The 16,707-nt window shown below is 35.0% G+C and overlaps 1 protein-coding gene and 1 long non-coding RNA gene across 3 annotated transcripts in view; one reads left to right on the plus strand and one right to left on the minus strand.

The window, feature by feature from the left end:
- The window catches only part of LOC131051799 (putative uncharacterized protein YDL057W), a 101,648-nt gene extending 92,452 nt beyond the window's left edge, over positions 1 to 9,196 (plus strand). Inside the window, exon 8 of one of the 2 annotated variants that reach the window (XM_057986408.2) lies at positions 8,834 to 9,054. Coding sequence is in view for 1 of the 2 variants with exons in the window: in XM_057986407.2 (XP_057842390.2) it covers positions 8,834 to 9,008 (175 nt within the window). In the remaining variant the exon portion in view is untranslated. Of the gene's footprint in view, positions 1 to 8,833 lie in introns of both variants that reach the window. The other variant, XM_057986407.2, reaches the window with a different exon arrangement.
- LOC131051800 (uncharacterized) overlaps positions 1 to 11,910 on the minus strand; it is a 101,146-nt gene extending 89,236 nt beyond the window's left edge. The window contains exon 1 of the long non-coding RNA XR_009107209.2: positions 11,789 to 11,910. This is a non-coding gene — a long non-coding RNA (uncharacterized LOC131051800). The remainder of the gene's footprint in view (positions 1 to 11,788) is intronic.
- Between the last annotated feature and the right edge of the window lie 4,797 nt (positions 11,911 to 16,707).

Here is a 16,707-nt window from a genome sequence, read left to right on the forward strand (position 1 = left end):
AAACACAAGGGGACTTACGGTGAGATAGGCGATTGTTGGATGAGTTCCCCAAAACTTTAATGGTGTTGCTTATCAAATGGTTTAAGTTGGGTTGATACTGTCTTCAATAGGACTACGAATTCTCTTGGTAAAAAAGGGGAAAAAAGGGAAGGATAGGGAGAGAGAGATACATGAAATATAAATTTCAACTAATATAGCAGATTTAGTAAATAGACGAACACCTCCAAATAACTAAATTAAGCATTACTAGCGATTTAAGCACAATACTTGCATCAATCTAGTGCGATCTTCAAAGGAAAATTGGATTTTCATGTTATCAAATACAACATTAGAATTTTGACATTCATTCAGTGAGCATTCAACAACCGAACTAAGCATATGAAAGGTTCAAATTAACCATGTAGAGGGAAAGACACTCAGCCATTCCCTAATGGTATGAACAGCGAGGATTCTATCAGATGTTTACTTAGAATATGCTATATAAAGGAAAGAAGCATAACTAAAAATTCTAAATTAATGAAGGAGACCATGCACTCACAAGGAAACTTAAAATAGTCTTAACTTTGCATTAAATTCTGTAAATTTCGCCAGAGCTTCAACAACAATCCAAGAACTTCTTACAAAATGAGGGAAAACCAGTCCCTTAAATAGGCTTAAAAAATGGATGAATGGCCAAGATTTAATTTAAATAAGGGGCCTAAATTCATCCATAAAACATGGCTGCCCATAACCATAAATGGGAGGCAAATATCAACAACCACCCCAAAGGGAGTAATAACTACCCAAAAAGGTAATTAGAACATATCCAGAAATAATCCAAAAAGGTGCATACATAAAGTTTTACATTTTAGTTGACTTGGAAGTCAAACATGACCTTTTGGCCAAAAAGTGTATTTTCAAGATTTAAAAGGGAAAAACACTTTCTAGGAAAGCACTTTCTCTTTTCCATTTGTAGATTCCTTTTCCAAGAACTCATCTTCACTATGCAAATATTCCTGCCAAAGATCACGACCTGTCGCACGCTCATCAGGAACATACTCCTAGAACCTGATGCATAATTGAAATAGCAGACTGAATGGAGGCATAGGAGGATGATGAATTTTATATTGCATGCCCTCGAGATATTGGTCCATGTGCTTCAAACCATCATTCCAGCTGGAACGATTATGCTTGAAGCACAACATGTCTAACTAGAATTGACCAACAAAACTTAGGTCCTTAACGGTATAGGTGATCCTATCCGTCCCTAGTCTTTCTTCCTAGTTTGGCCGTATCACTTTATCGGACAGGGCATTTTGCCATCCCGAGACCATTGACCGGAGGATCATTTTGCCGAGTTCTTGCATGGTGTTCAGAATTGTCTCGCACGCATCGTGTTCTTTATCAATGATTTCTCTTGTGTCATTCTTCATGGTGATAGTCCAGTACCATTCCTTAAGAGTGCTGATGTTATGAGGATCTAGGATGGTGGGTAATGTAGGAATCTGTGCATGGGTCCAGAAGAGAGCTCTCATGAGGGGAAGGGTAGTGGCAGCCACTTCATGCATTCTAAGGGATTCCCTCTTTTAGCTCTAATAGCCGGACCAGGGTGGTCTCTTGATGGTGAGCCATCTCTTTTACTTCTTCGAGGATTCGTTCTCTCTTCCCTTTGATGCTTTGTATCCATTCTTTGACGGCCCTTGCGGTGTCCCGTACTCCTTCAAATTCTGTTGTGGTCCTTTGTGCCAATGCTGTCAGGGGAATGTGGGATTCGGAAGCATTGTGTAATGGTCTCAGGAGTTGATCGATGTATCCCTCGGCCTGCTCAGCACAAGCTCGATACATGTCCTTTTCCACTGTTATCTCTTCAAGTTGCCTGAGCATGTTCTATACTGAATCCTTCAATTCCTCCTTTTCATGTTCCTTAGTGGCTCGTCCAATGGGGACTGTTGTGATGTTATAATCTGCCAGTGTAATCTGATTTGCTGGCTTGTCTACAGGCAGGGTGGCGATGTGAAGAGTGCGGTTCCTTTGCTCATCTTTGGTCACCCTGGAATATGCCTTGGGCTTTTTCTTCCCCTTGGCTTTAGCTTGATCTATACATGAGAAGATGTCTTCCAAGTCAATGGGTGGCTTTGTGGCAGCCTTGCCCTGAGCTCGGACAATCAACCATTCTTGAGGTACAGTCTGGGTTGATGCTATGGTTAAATTTTCACTCTGCTCTTTGATATTCTCAGCCGTCTCACCACAAATTTGCAGCTATTCCGTTACCGGAGGAGTGGAGGAGGTGTCAAGCTCTTTGCTTGAAGCAGAGTTTTCTCCCACTTCACTGAACAATTGTCTGGTGCCTTCACATGATGGTTGCTCTTCAATCTTTTCAAGCTCGCGGGTCTCCTCTGTCTTTTGCTCTCCTTCAACGGTAGAGTCATCTTTGGCAATGTTATGGAGCAGCAGTTCATGGCGACTCTGTTGGGTGGGTTCATGCACTTTGATCCCCTGGATCGATGGAATTTCTCCTTCCTCAATTTGGTTACCCGGCTCGGCTGATTCAATAGCTCTTAGCTCGGCTTCTAGCATGTCAGGTGCGGGAGGATCATCAACTCCAAATGCATCAATGTCACTCTGGGAAGGAGGTGCAGGTATATAATCCAATTCTACTACATCGTCAGACGAACTGTGGTCCTTTGACGATGAAGTGACCTCTGGCCTCCTAATGGGAATCTTTTCCCTTCTTGTTCTCTTGGACGTCCGAGTCCCTCTGCAAGCCTTAGCCTTCTTTCTCTTCTCAGGTTTCTCAATTTCTTCTCTGGGTGCACTGGAAGTTCCCTCATCTTTGGAAGACTGAGAATCGAGGCTACCCATTAAGTGGTAGGTGAATTGGACTCCTTCATGAATTAGTCTCTCAATCTGCTGATGCAACCATAGGTCTGTATATCTTGCTGGGGCTGCCATGACTGCCTCAAAATCAGTGATAGGGTCCTGCGACCAATCAACGCCTGGCAAAAGATGCCTTACAGCCTCAAATTCCCAGACCTGTAGGCAATTCCCTGAATCTGTGAGTTGATCTGGGACCCAACGATATTCAAAGAGTCGCATCTGTTGCACACTCAGCCTAGAATATTCACGCCTTCGGACCTCATAGTCATCAAAGCAATTTTTTCAATAATCTTCAACTGATTCCTTTGCTCTGTACCGCCTGCCATAGGCTCTCTTTGCAAGATTATCGTGATCAAAGCATTTCCTTGGAAAATGCTCTTGTAGGCCATAGGAGGCCAGCTCTGCGAAGGATTCCTCTGCTAGGGTGGGGGTCTTCAGATGGACATCTTGGTTGCCTATCATCATTGGGAACGCGAATCCAGCTTGCTTGCTGTCTTTGAGTAAGATGCCGACTAGACGTGACTGCCTTGCGACCTCCATAAGGTCTATCTTGTCGGTTGGGTACCGTGGAAGTCAAAGGGGGGCACCATCAAAGCCAGCTATCCTGATATAGGAGAACCTTGGGAACTGGATGAACCAGGCCTCGTATCTCTGTACTAGAATAGTAGCTTGCTCTGAGAGCCTTATGTGTAACCCTCCTTGCATAAGCTTGACCAGGCGCATTGTGAAGGCGTCATTAACGCGCTCATATTGGCCAACTGCATAAGTCGGGCTGTTCTTTTCCCTCTGAGCTATATCCTGATAGTGAAGCTGTGGGTAACAATCATATACCTTCACCTGACCACGCCCATTCCCGATTTCTCCTTTCATTATTAAACCGGACAGTGGTTGGTTCTTGGCAAACATGTAGACCAAGTAGGAGGTCATACTGAAGTATTTTATTTCGAGTTCAATTAGCTGAGTGTGGATGTTGTCGCTTATAATCTGGGCCCAGTCAAACTTGGACTTCCCGGCAAAGACTTGCTCTGTGAAATAAAACATCCACTCCTCAAAGTAGTTGGATTTAGGAAGTCCCATAACCCTGCTGAGCAATGTGACCATATCCCCATGCTCATTGTGAAAGTCACTTCTTGGGGTCTTTTTCCCAATTCTGATGCTTGGAGGCCTTCTCTCCTTGTACCACTCTTCGTTGATCAGTGTTTTGCATCTGATGGGATTCATATCATACACCCCCTACGCTTCATCTATAGTCGTGGCCGTGGGATTGTTCGAGAAGGGAATGTCGAATGCGTCGCCAATGGCCTCAGGAGTGAAGTTGGCGAGGGTCATATTCTCGAGGAGCTCCAATCTGGAACCTCGCTGATAATGTCGGGCAACCTCTACCACTAACTCATAGTTCTGCACTGCTGGAGGAAATCTCGCAGCTTGGGCGATGCCACTTTCCATCATCTGCCTAGGCCTGCCGTAGGCATTAGGGGAGAAGACTCGGCTCCTGAAATCTTGGGTATCGCTATGGCCTAGGTCAGTATCATCGACATTGTCCTAGACACTCTGAACTTTTGACTCCCTCAATCCCCCTCTTTGATACCGGTACTTCATCCTTTCGACCTTGCAAGGAATATCTGGCTTAGATGCTCGCGATGTCTCGGCTGTAGCAGGCGTCTTTGATGACTCTGTCGCCGATTTAGGCATTTATCCTACACAGTCGAACGCAGATTACGAGGCGATATAAAAGAAGTAAGGCGGGTTAGATAGAGAATATGCTAGCATTCAAGGATTAATTCAAAATTTGGATTGGAAACAGCGAAATATTGCTAGCTGAGAGCTTTATTGATTTAAAGCAAAATATTTATGAAGCTTTCGACTGCAGGCTTATATTTAAGCATTTTCAGGATCAATTTTGCACAGACATGCATCCAATTTGTAAATATTTTAGACGATCAAGAGAGACAAAGCATACTTACTTGGTGAAAATGGACGGTGAGCAATTGCCCGACTTGCTGTGCAAAAACGAATGGATAGTTCTGCAAATTTTGAATTCCAACGGTTATCTTTCTAATTCAAATTTTCGTGGCTGCGGTTGGAAAAGAATTTGCAATTTTGGGTTTTAGACTAAGCGATTTTCACCTTAGATGAAATGGCAATCTGAACTTGGATGCTTGGAAGGGTTTATGCCAGCGTTTTACTTTGATGCAAATCGCGCGAAATTGGCTCCACCTTTTAAACCCTACTCGATCCGCTCTCCCGCGAACTTCGGTGATATGGAGGCCCTTTGAAACTTAAACTGCGTTTTTACCTTGGGGAATTTCGGCGTTTTTATCTTCTTCGGACTTTTTAAACACTTTGGCAATTTCGAACAAACTTCGGACCTCTAGAAGCTTTTGTCAACTTTGCGAATTTCTCATTTTGCCCTTAGGGTCCGAAATTCGGCCCATAAGGCATTTTGGTGACCTTTTAAACTTTTGAAATTTTAACCCCAGGGTCTGAAATTCGGCCCTCTGGGCGATTTTGGCAATTTTAGTGATTTTTAAGCAAATCAGTTCTAAGAGATTTCCACAATCCATCATATAATTAAGAGAGTATTTCTGGGTTCGATTGTGTGAAAGATTTTTGCATCAACGTTTCGGATCACACTCTGTGATCCATCATCAGGATGAAGAGAGTAAAAAATGATGGATCTCTTCATCCTGATGATGGATCACAGAGTGTGATCCGAAACGTTGATGCAAAAATCTTTCACACAATTGAATCCAGAAATACTCTCTTAATTTTAAGCAAATTTCGAACCTTTTGGAGTTTTTGCAAATCTAAGGCATTTTCGGACCTTTTAATGTTTTTGGCAACTTAAAGCATTTTTCAGACCTTTTAACATTTTTGCAAACTTAAAGCATTTTTCAGACCTTTTGGGGTTTTTGCAAACTTTTTTTTTTTGGCATTTCGGCCTTAAGGTCCGAAATTCAGCCCTTTTGGCATTTTGACAACTTTTAAACTTTTTGAAATTTTCACCCCAGGGTCTGAAATTCGGCCCTCTGGGCGATTTTGCCAATTTTTAAACTTTTGAAATTTTCACCCCAGGGTCCGAAATTCAGCCCTTTGGGCGATTTTGCCAATTTTTAGCATTTTCGGGCCTTAGGCCAATTTTTTCAACTTTTAACTTTTCTCTCATTTTGGCCTGAAAGTCCGAAATTCGCCCCTCTTGGGCATTTGGGCGATTTTGTCGACCTTGGCATTTTGCAAAGAAATTCGCCCCTCTTTCTACTCTTGCTGGCGAAAATCGTTATTCACTCAAATCTCGTAAACTCCGTAAAAACAAAACCTCATGCAATCTATCTCATCACTCTTACGCAAAAAGGCAACTTTGGGTCCTCATGTGACCTTCAGACGTGCTGTCCTTTGCTTGGCGGGCTTCGCCAACCTCTATCATCTTACGCTAATTCAAGGCGATTTCACAATTTTGAACAATCTCTTGGAATTCGTGCCCGAGGGCTAGACTAGCCTAATGGAATCACTGGCTTCTCTTCTTTCAACATCATCACTTCACAGACCAGTCGCGGGCTCGCTCGAAAGGACGTGAGACACTCTGTGCGAAACTCAACAGGGCGAAGATGAAAGGCTCAAAAAAGGGAAGGGGGGACCTTGTCGACGACAAGGAGTGTGTGCAACGTACAACAAATGCTTCATTCGATCTTTTGGAAATATATGCCTGGGTTTCGAAGGATATTGGCATTTGTAATACTTTGATTACTCATCTCTGACTTGGTCGATTTCTTCATTCTTCGATCCTTTTGGGAACAATTCTTATTATTACATAACAATGATATTAGGTGTCCATTTACTCTTAGCATCATATTTTTATCTCTATCCTCCTGCCTAGGTGACGTAAGTGGGTCTCAACTCTTATGGTGGGCAATGATATTGGATTGGTTACTAAAGATTAATAGGGTGTATGTTTTGTGCAATACATTAAGTCTTTTCCCATAAATTAATAATAATTATTAATATTAATAAATTAAATTACAAATATTAATATTATTAATAATAATAACAGTAATCATAATAAATATTAATTAAATAATAATATTTTATAAATAATTTAATGATTCCAAAAAACCACTCATTAATAATTATTGTATTAATAAAAAATGATTATTTCATTTCGGTTATATATAATGATCAAGGAGGGGACATGACATTCTAAAGTCCACTTTAGGTAAATAAATCTAAAATATTTATTTATTGGAGCCCCCTATCCTCATTCCAAAAATTAAATAAATATCTCTATTTATTTAATTGCAAAATATTTATTTATCCAAGTCCCCTATCCTCATTCCAAAAATTAAATAAATATTTGTATTTATTTAATTACCCCTTTCCATTCACTGTTCAATAAGTGGACTAAAACCAATTAGCTCACTAATCGCTCACTTGCACATTCCTAACCTTGGTTAGATCCCCTCAAATCATTCACGTCCTCCAAAAGTGTACATAGGCATGGGCCTTTGTAGACAAGGTATGAATCTTTGTACATGTGACATGGGCCTTGGAACATGTCATATGGGTCAAGGACTTAACCCATACTCAAGGTATTCCAGAGTACCCTTTTTCATCTCATCCATCTACTTTCTTCAAGGGAATCGTCAATAGTGACTCACATTTAATCTTGGAACCCTTCATCCCAACAACCATGTGGAGACATTTGTCCTCATCCTCCTAATCCTCAACCAATTTGAGCTCTTGATCTCTCAAATTGATCCTAGCTATCCAGTCCGTCATCCAAAACTTCATAAATTGCCCTCAAACCAAGCCATTTTCATCTTGCCTTGGAATGCAATGTTATTCTTTTGGTAAGAGCATTCACATATCACCATCTTGGAGCACAACCACCATAGTTGGTGCAACACGAGTTGGTATTGGTGAGAATATGGTATTTTCATTAATATTTTAATAAACTCTAACGCTTAATCGGAGTGTTGCATATATTGTGAGCAGGATAGGTTAGTTTAGGTTAACTGGTTCTTGTATACTCCAATTTGTATGTACACAATATGATCTAACAATAGTTGCTCATCAGCATACATAGGGTGGAAGTATGCTTTGCTCAATTTGCAGAGGCAATTTCTAGAGACACTTTGCTTTAATAGGATTGAAATCATTATTGAATATAGTGCTGAAACTCAGTTTTCAAATGTAGGAGATCTTGGCTGTGAATGTTCTTTTTGAGGAAAACAATAGAACTGAGATGCATACTAGAAACTCTAGATCATTTAATATCTTAAAGTATAGATGCAGGCTATAGATTTTAAAATTTCAAATGAATGGGAACAAGAGTCTGGTAACAATTGAGTGGCTGATGTCAAGGTAGCAACAAAGTTGAGAAAACCAAGAATAACTAAGAGAAATATTGATTTTGTATAGGGTTAGTCCTCTCAATCTGTTGCCACCGTTTTTGACCTAATGGAGCCTAAGATTAAGTTGCTATGGAATTTGAAGATGATCTAACATGAATACGAAGAAATGCTATTTTAAAAAAAAAATGTTAATGTACTGTAAGATAATGTATAACATGACATGTAAACCAGTGTTGACAGTTGGCGAGGATTTGTGGATTTTGTGTCTGAGTTAGTCTCTGATTCTGTAGCTGAGATTCGCAAACTTGGTCTAAAAATCACTAATGTTTTTTATATACTACATTATTTTAAGATTTCCATTTGGGTTGGCATTGAGTTTGAAATTCAGCTACAATTGTGCATCACATATTAAAACTTTATATGGGTTCTAAGTTTCAAGAATATCTTCCATTGTTTGAAATGCTTTCCCAGCTTTAAGTTATATCCAAAGATATTGATTAAGTTGATCCTGGAAATTTTGGAGTCTTTTTCATATAATATTTGCCCAAGATAACTGATGGAATTAGTCTGTGTTTGCACAGGTTGTTTTCTTGTTTGGAGAATTTGATGAATTATTTAACTTTTTACAGGGTTTTGACCATTCATGGCTCTAAGGATGAGATTATTCCTATTACAGATGCCTTCGAATTTGATAAGCTTATTCCAAATCACTCTCTTCATGTTATAGATGAGGCCAATCATAGTTATACTTTCCATCGAAATGATTTGGCATCTGTTGTCCTGAACTTCATAAAGGCTGTTTGATATACTTTCAAAGGCAATGTAGACCAAGCAGCGCCTTGTTCGAGAATTCTATGTTTCATTCCTTTCAAATGCTTTCTTCTCAAATATTTGGATTTTTACGGGAAAGATTATTGATTTTATAATCAAATGATATCTCCTATAATTTATTTTTTATCTTTAATAAATGAAGAATATATGTTGCTATGAAATTCAGATGTTAGTAAAGAACAATTATTGCCACCTTTACTTGATCTTTCCTTGTGGGGATTTATTCAACTGGTCACTGCAAATAGCATTTTTTTTTTATCATAGAATTTAATACATTGATGTCTTTGTTAAGCATGCATTTAAGCAGTCAAATGTAGGTGCTTAAAAAATACTTTAGTTTGGCTGATGGAAAAAAAATAAAAAAAATTATAATAATATTCATAAGTGACAAAAATAGGTTAATTGGATTTGGAAATTCAATTAAAAAAAATAGCAAAGGGAGTTCAAATGAAAAAGGAGTTCAAAGGCAAACTGATGAACAAAGGGAGGGGTCAGTTCAGGGGAAACTGAGTTCTTAGAAAGATAGAACTCTATGGGACTACCAATATTACTAAAAATAGTCTATACAAAGCATAGTAGCAGTGCATGGATGATGACTGGAATGTTATTGAAAACCTATAATAAACAACATAAAAGAAAAATATTTTTAGGTGATGCCACTCATGCTGCCCCAACATCAGACGCTCGGGTAATTTGATAAATGAGTCGCCTGTTTGGTGGCCAAAAGAAAACCAAAACAGTTTATCTTAAGCCTTAGGAATCCAAGATGAGACTTTCATAGACCTTCCCTTACATTTCACCAAATATTCCTCACACTATCTAATTCTTTGTTGTGGTATGTGATTCTTCCATTGTGTTTATGCGATGTCATCTTTCATCTCTCCTTTCATGGTGTTGATGTAAATCTGCAATATTGAATACTAGTGATAACCTTAAACTTCATGGGAGCTTCACTTCATATGCATTTCTTATCAAACCTTTTGACAATCCTATAAGGACGAAACTTCTTCATCTTCAATTTGTTAATGTCTCAACTGGAAATCGTTCTCTTTTGAGATAAACCATTACTTTAACTCTAATTATAAACTCTTTATGACTTCTTTTTTCATTAGACTTGTGCTTATATTTGCCCATCCTTTCCAAGTGACATCTTACTTCCATGTGTACTTCATTAATATGCTCTATAATTTCTTCTGCTTCTACACACACTCATTTTTGATATCCTACAATGTTGATATATTTTTGGATTCTTGCCACATGCTATTTGCAAATGAGGTTTTCTATGCACTTGTATTTACCAAATTCTTATATGCAAACTTTGCATGCATATGTGTCACTTGGATTAAAAATTGCTAATATAACTATCAATAGACCTAATTTGTTAATGATGTCATACCAGAAGCTCATTTGCAGAGAGAAGAGGACTTTACAAATATTGTCAACACATTACTCCATGTTTTCTGAGTGTTGGGTAATTTGGAAATAAGAAAAAACTACAACTTAAACTGTAGGCTAGAATATTAAAAAAAACTAAATGCCACTAAAAAAGACTTTATGGGTCAAGGAAAAATTGTCAATGCATAACTTTATGTTTCTTAAGTGCAGGTAACATGCATACCATATTTTCAGCCCAGAATTTTCAAAATTTCATATGCCACTACAAAATTGGAATTAGCCCATAAATAAATGGGCAACAGTATCTTATAAAAGAATTTGTGAGCCAACGATATAAAATCGACACTTATAATGTGGTCCTATGAAAGGGACTTAGACTCCTATGTTTTACTCCTAGTAGAATTCCACGGAATTGAAAAATATGATTAACTGATTTTTCTCTCTATAAAATAGTAGTTATATATAAACTTTAAATTGGTCCTGGAAGGGGGGATTAAAAGTTTCCTCCACCCAAGGGGAAGTGGGGCAGAAAATTTCCCCCCACCAATTTAAGACCATTTATGTATTTATGGCAATTTGCATGACATATTCTTTAAGTCTAATTTCTACTTGCATATATTGATATATTTTATATCAAAAAATATATGTAAAAAGCCACATTTAAAATTTCTTGACAAAAAAGAACTTAAAAATCTAAATGAAGTCAGCAGCCCCTACCAAAAAAATTTAGCCAATCCACCTTCATAGAACCATAAACTTAATAAGGTTTACATGAAATGGACAGATACCTAAGATCACAGCATTAAAAATGATAATCTTAACCCTTACATTCAGCGATGACCTTATCTGTTTAGTTCTAAATACTCTCAAAACAATTTTACAATGAAGTGGTGACAGAAATTCATACTTGCAATATAAAAATGAAACAAACTTTGCAGGGAAAAAAGGCAAATTGACAGGTACCTAAAGTAATGTATTGAAAATGATAATATTGACCCTTACATTCAGCCATGCCCTCATCTGTGTAATTCTAAATACTTTCTGGGCAATTTTACAATAAAATAGTGATAGATATTCATACTTGCATACTGTAAAAACCCAAAAAAACCGTGCAGAGGAAATTGTATAGAGGTAAGGGATTGCTTGTATTCAGAATAAAAGAAAACAGCACAGAATTAAATCAACCCTAAAATCCTAAAAAATTCCAAAACAAACACGAAAACCTGTTAGAAATGATGGCAAGGCATCTTCATCAATGCGACGATTCCAAAATTTCGGCTAAAAACAATTCTAAAAACAATGCTCTGTACTGAGCCCTTCACAGCAAAACAAATTAAACAAGCAATCAAACAACTCACAATTCGCTGCAGTAAAATACACCTCTCAAAATCGCTCCTACCGTTAGGCAACGGATGGAAAAGCGAAGACTAGAAAAAAAAAGCAGATTAATTCAGTCTATTGGATTCAATTTGCAGCCATTTCGAAAACATTTGGAGTTTCCGAAATTTTTAATAACGGATAGGGATAAAGTACAAGATTTTAAATTTTGTGAGAGGGCGCGGTCTAATGTTGGAGTTGATGTTTTGAATGTTCGACTTTAAATTATGGTTTTATTATTTTGGTAGATTTATTCGTTTTTCTTTTGGTAATGAATTAATTTGACTAAATGTAGTTACAAAAGCGTGGTGTCAGTCATACCAAGCTTTGAAAAAAGAAGAAGCACAGTGTCAGTCATGATAATGATATATCTAAGACAACCAAAATGGTTTATTCACTTAAGATTTAATTTATTATTGGTTTTTATCATATGATTATTATAATAGGCAAGGAAATTTTTACAATCGATTATTAAAAAATAATTTATTTAATAAATCACAAACGAGATTTTTTTATATTATTATTTGTCTTGATTATGAATGCAATTTTTTAACAAAATATTATTCAAAAAATGATTTTCCTTGATCTAATTGACTCATAACTTATAACTTCTATCTAGATGAATAATCCCAAAAATTTGATAATAAACTTAAACTAATATTTATTATTTTAATAATAATTCTGTAAGTTTATTATGGTATTTTAATATATATGCATGTGTGCGCGCACACACATATATATAGAATTGGGGGCTTGTGATTATCTTCTTTCATATGATCTAGATAACTATCAGCTAAAAGATCATATTTGTGCCTTCTTCCTTCACATTCATTGAATGATCAATCCACACCTACTAGTCACTTCGCCTATGGTACTAGTTCATATTTATTCATCCAAAGCTCATGTAGAGGCACCTACGATTGGATATGTAATCTTGGTAGGAGTATGCCTGCGTGTTTCAATGAGCACACCAAAAAAAACTAATCCAACCCCATGTAAGATAGCAAAAGTGGAGATAGATTATTGTAGGGCCATAGAATTTTAGGGGCCCTCCCCCTATCGTTCCCAACCATCGTGTACACACACACACTATATATATATGTGTGTGTGTGTGTGTGTGTGTGTGTGTGTGTGTGTATATATATATATATATATATATATATATATATACACACACACACACACACACACACACACACACACACACACACACACACACACACACACACACACACATATATATATATATATATACATATATGTATACATATATGTATATATGTATAGTATATACATATATGTATATATATCATATATATATACATATATACATACATATATACATATATGTATACATATATACATACATATATACATATATGTATGTATATATGTATACATATATGTATATATGTATATATATATAGATACACACACACACACACACACACACACACACACACACACACATATACATATATATATATATATATGTGCGTGTTTCAACGAGAACACCAAAAAAAACTAATCCAACCCTACATAAGATAGCAAAAGTGGAGATAGATTATTGTAGGGCCATAAAATTTTAGGGGCCCTCCCCCTATCATTCCCAACCACCGTGTGCACACAAAACTATACATACATACATACATACATACATACATATATGTATACACACACACACATATACATACATACATACATACTATTACTTATCATATTATATATTTTTATAATTAATAGATAACATTAATTCAATAAATAATGCATATATTTGTTTAAAATATGTTTAAAATATATATATATTTATTTGATCGATAATGGGCCCGAAGCCGAAGCCGATGAGGCATACATACCTTACCCGCTTTGTGGGATTTGAACTTGTGACCTCTCTTTCAAGAGCACAAGTTCTCCACCATTAGACCAACTCAGGTTGTACATTAATATATATTTATTATTTGTATATTATTTAGTAAATAATAAATATATATTTTTAATATATATTATATATTTATTGTAATATTTAATATATAAATAATTTATTTATTATATTTAGTATCTTTTATAATTAATAGATAATCCTAATCCAATAGTTTATTATTAATAATAATTATATAGATTTTTAATTATTTTATTTTATATTTTTATTAATATGTTTAATCATAATCTAACATAATTATATTGCTATATTATATAGATTTAATATTGTATAATAAGAATATTTAATATTTAATAGTATATTATTAAATTTAATAATTATATCAAGTTACAATGAATAATAAACAATTCACATACCCACGAAAATGATTATCTACTAAAGGAGAACTAATAATTAATGAGACGTGCATTCCTTGAGATTGAGAGAACTAATAATTAATGAGATATACATTCCTTGAGATAGCTTGATTTCGTGCATATTTTATGATTTCTAATGTGAAACTTCGCAAGGACCAATTTTCAAGGGTTTTAATTTATTATATATTACTTTAGAGAACATTTCTTTCCTCAAGTGCACCATGATTTAATCCTCGTATGAGTAAGAATTATTTATTTATATGCTTATTTTTGTACAATTTGAATGTAGGATCACTTTCTTCCCAAAATTTCATTATTTGCATATTAATATTTTGATTTTCTATATAAATCCCTCAACTTCAATCTTTAATAGATTTGTGACAGCTTTTGGAGATGTCCCATAAGCTAATTAGAATGATGTCCCTCTAGTAAAACTTTTCACTTAATTGTTGTAAGCAAACTCAACATTTGTAGAAAGAGACCCTCTATAAGGGTTTTTCAAATTTTCTCCAATTAAAAAATTGAGGACATCTCCATGACTCTAATTAGTAGTATTATCTTGAAAATTTATTAAATACAAATGTTATGCAAAACCAAAATTAATCTATGTTCCCAAAATTTCAATAGAGTGTACTAAAAATGACTAAGGAACTTTGTATCTATAGCTAAAGTGATACTATACATCAACCTATGTCATATTAATACCTACCTAATAAATAAATAGACAACCCTAGACACATCATTCAACTTATGAACAACGTTGAAAGATGTTATATTTGAAAACATGATAAATATTAAGATAGAATTATCACTTCTCTAAGTGCAAAATAACCCAAAGATATCATGAATCGAATGTTATTCCCAAGGAATACGATTTGTGTGTAGTGACTTGTACAACCTCATATTATGCGTTACAAGTTTTGCTATTTAAAATGATTTAATTATCAAAAGTATACATCTTAGTCAAAACTCATCCTATAAGACCTCCCTTCCATCAAGGATTTCATCATATTTATGTCAAAATCATATGCGGGAGTGTAACTATACATATCATGAATGAAATTATCTCTCATTGAATTGACCAAAATACCCAATTTTCATTTACAAGACAAGTACCTACATAAAAGAATTCATATATGGGTCTTTGCATGCAGTGTACCTAGTTCTATGCATGTGTGGGATGCATCTACAAAATCTAGATCTATGTCATATAAATCTTTAATTATATCCATGGTGATTAGTTTAACTATCATTATGGATAATAATGTTGATGTCATGATCAAGGTTCTTGTAATATTATTTATTTCACCAAATCTATGCTTGACCACAAAAATTTAAATTTTATAGATAGTTTACTTGTGTCATGTGTCTACAATTCAATATTACTTGTATTGATAAAATTTAATGCTAATGGTTAATGTATAACATGAATTGATCGAACAACAACTATCAACTCCACCTTTACTAGTATTGAATAAATGCCTAAAATTATGGGTCATAGTAAGGATATTTTTCCTCTTATTACTAAATTTCTTCCTATGTGATTCCAATCTCTTGATACAATACTACACTAATTACCTTTTTACTAGTATCATAAATAACTTGGGAAAAATTTCTGAAATATAGTAATACAAGAATAAAATATTTATTCAGCTTCTTTAAGAGAATGATACACGTGGAAGCACTGATCATCAACTAAAATAATTAAAATTCTATAAATTGAATTCTTATGTAACTCTTTTTGTTAGTATTAGGTTAGAGAGAGTGGTTGGGTTGCTTGAAAGCCTCTTGAAGGAGGTTGCTAATGATGCATAAATTTTTTTAGGTCAATTTCAAACATATTTACTACTTAATTGTTAGGAAAATACGACATTTGACCTCTCTTTAATGTTATATTTATATTGAAAGGGTTTTTCAAATTGGATATTATTTTAATATCTTTGTGAAGTTCTCACTATTTTTGTTCTTAATTCCATTTTTAATTTAATATCTATTTTATTTTTAATTTTAATTTTATCTCTTTAATAAAATTCATGAAATATTTTATTATTCTTAATTAAAGAACTAATTCCCCTTCTAAACACTCAAAATTGTCCTATGCCCACAATAACATTTTTACTATTTTTTTTATAAACTAATTAACTAATTTTTATTATTAATTAGGCTAACTCTGTCTTTCTAATTTGAATTTCATTTTCCCTCTTCTTCTAAATAATTTAATGATTTTAACTTTCCTAATCTAATTAATCTTCTTCATTATTTCCTGTCAAAACAATTAAAATTCATTTTCTTTCTTCTATTTCTTCTAGAATTAAATATTTTTTTTCTACTATAATTAAATAAATGAGATTATTTATTTAGTTACTCATTCTTGATTGCAAATAAATAAATTTCATTTACTTATTTCCTACTTACTAATTTCATCTTCAATCACCATTTACTAGTTGTCATATTCCACCCTTTACTTGCTAAATTCTTCTTCACTTGCCACCCTTCACTTGTTAAATTCATCTTCAATTGTCCCTCTTTACTTGCTAATTTGAACTCCTCTTTCCTGGAGTTCCATAATGGCAGGTTTAGCATGCAATTTCCCTCCTCAAATCTC

This window comes from Cryptomeria japonica, chromosome 1 (genome assembly GCF_030272615.1).
Source record: "Cryptomeria japonica chromosome 1, Sugi_1.0, whole genome shotgun sequence".
Taxonomy (NCBI): Eukaryota; Viridiplantae; Streptophyta; class Pinopsida; order Cupressales; family Cupressaceae; genus Cryptomeria; species Cryptomeria japonica.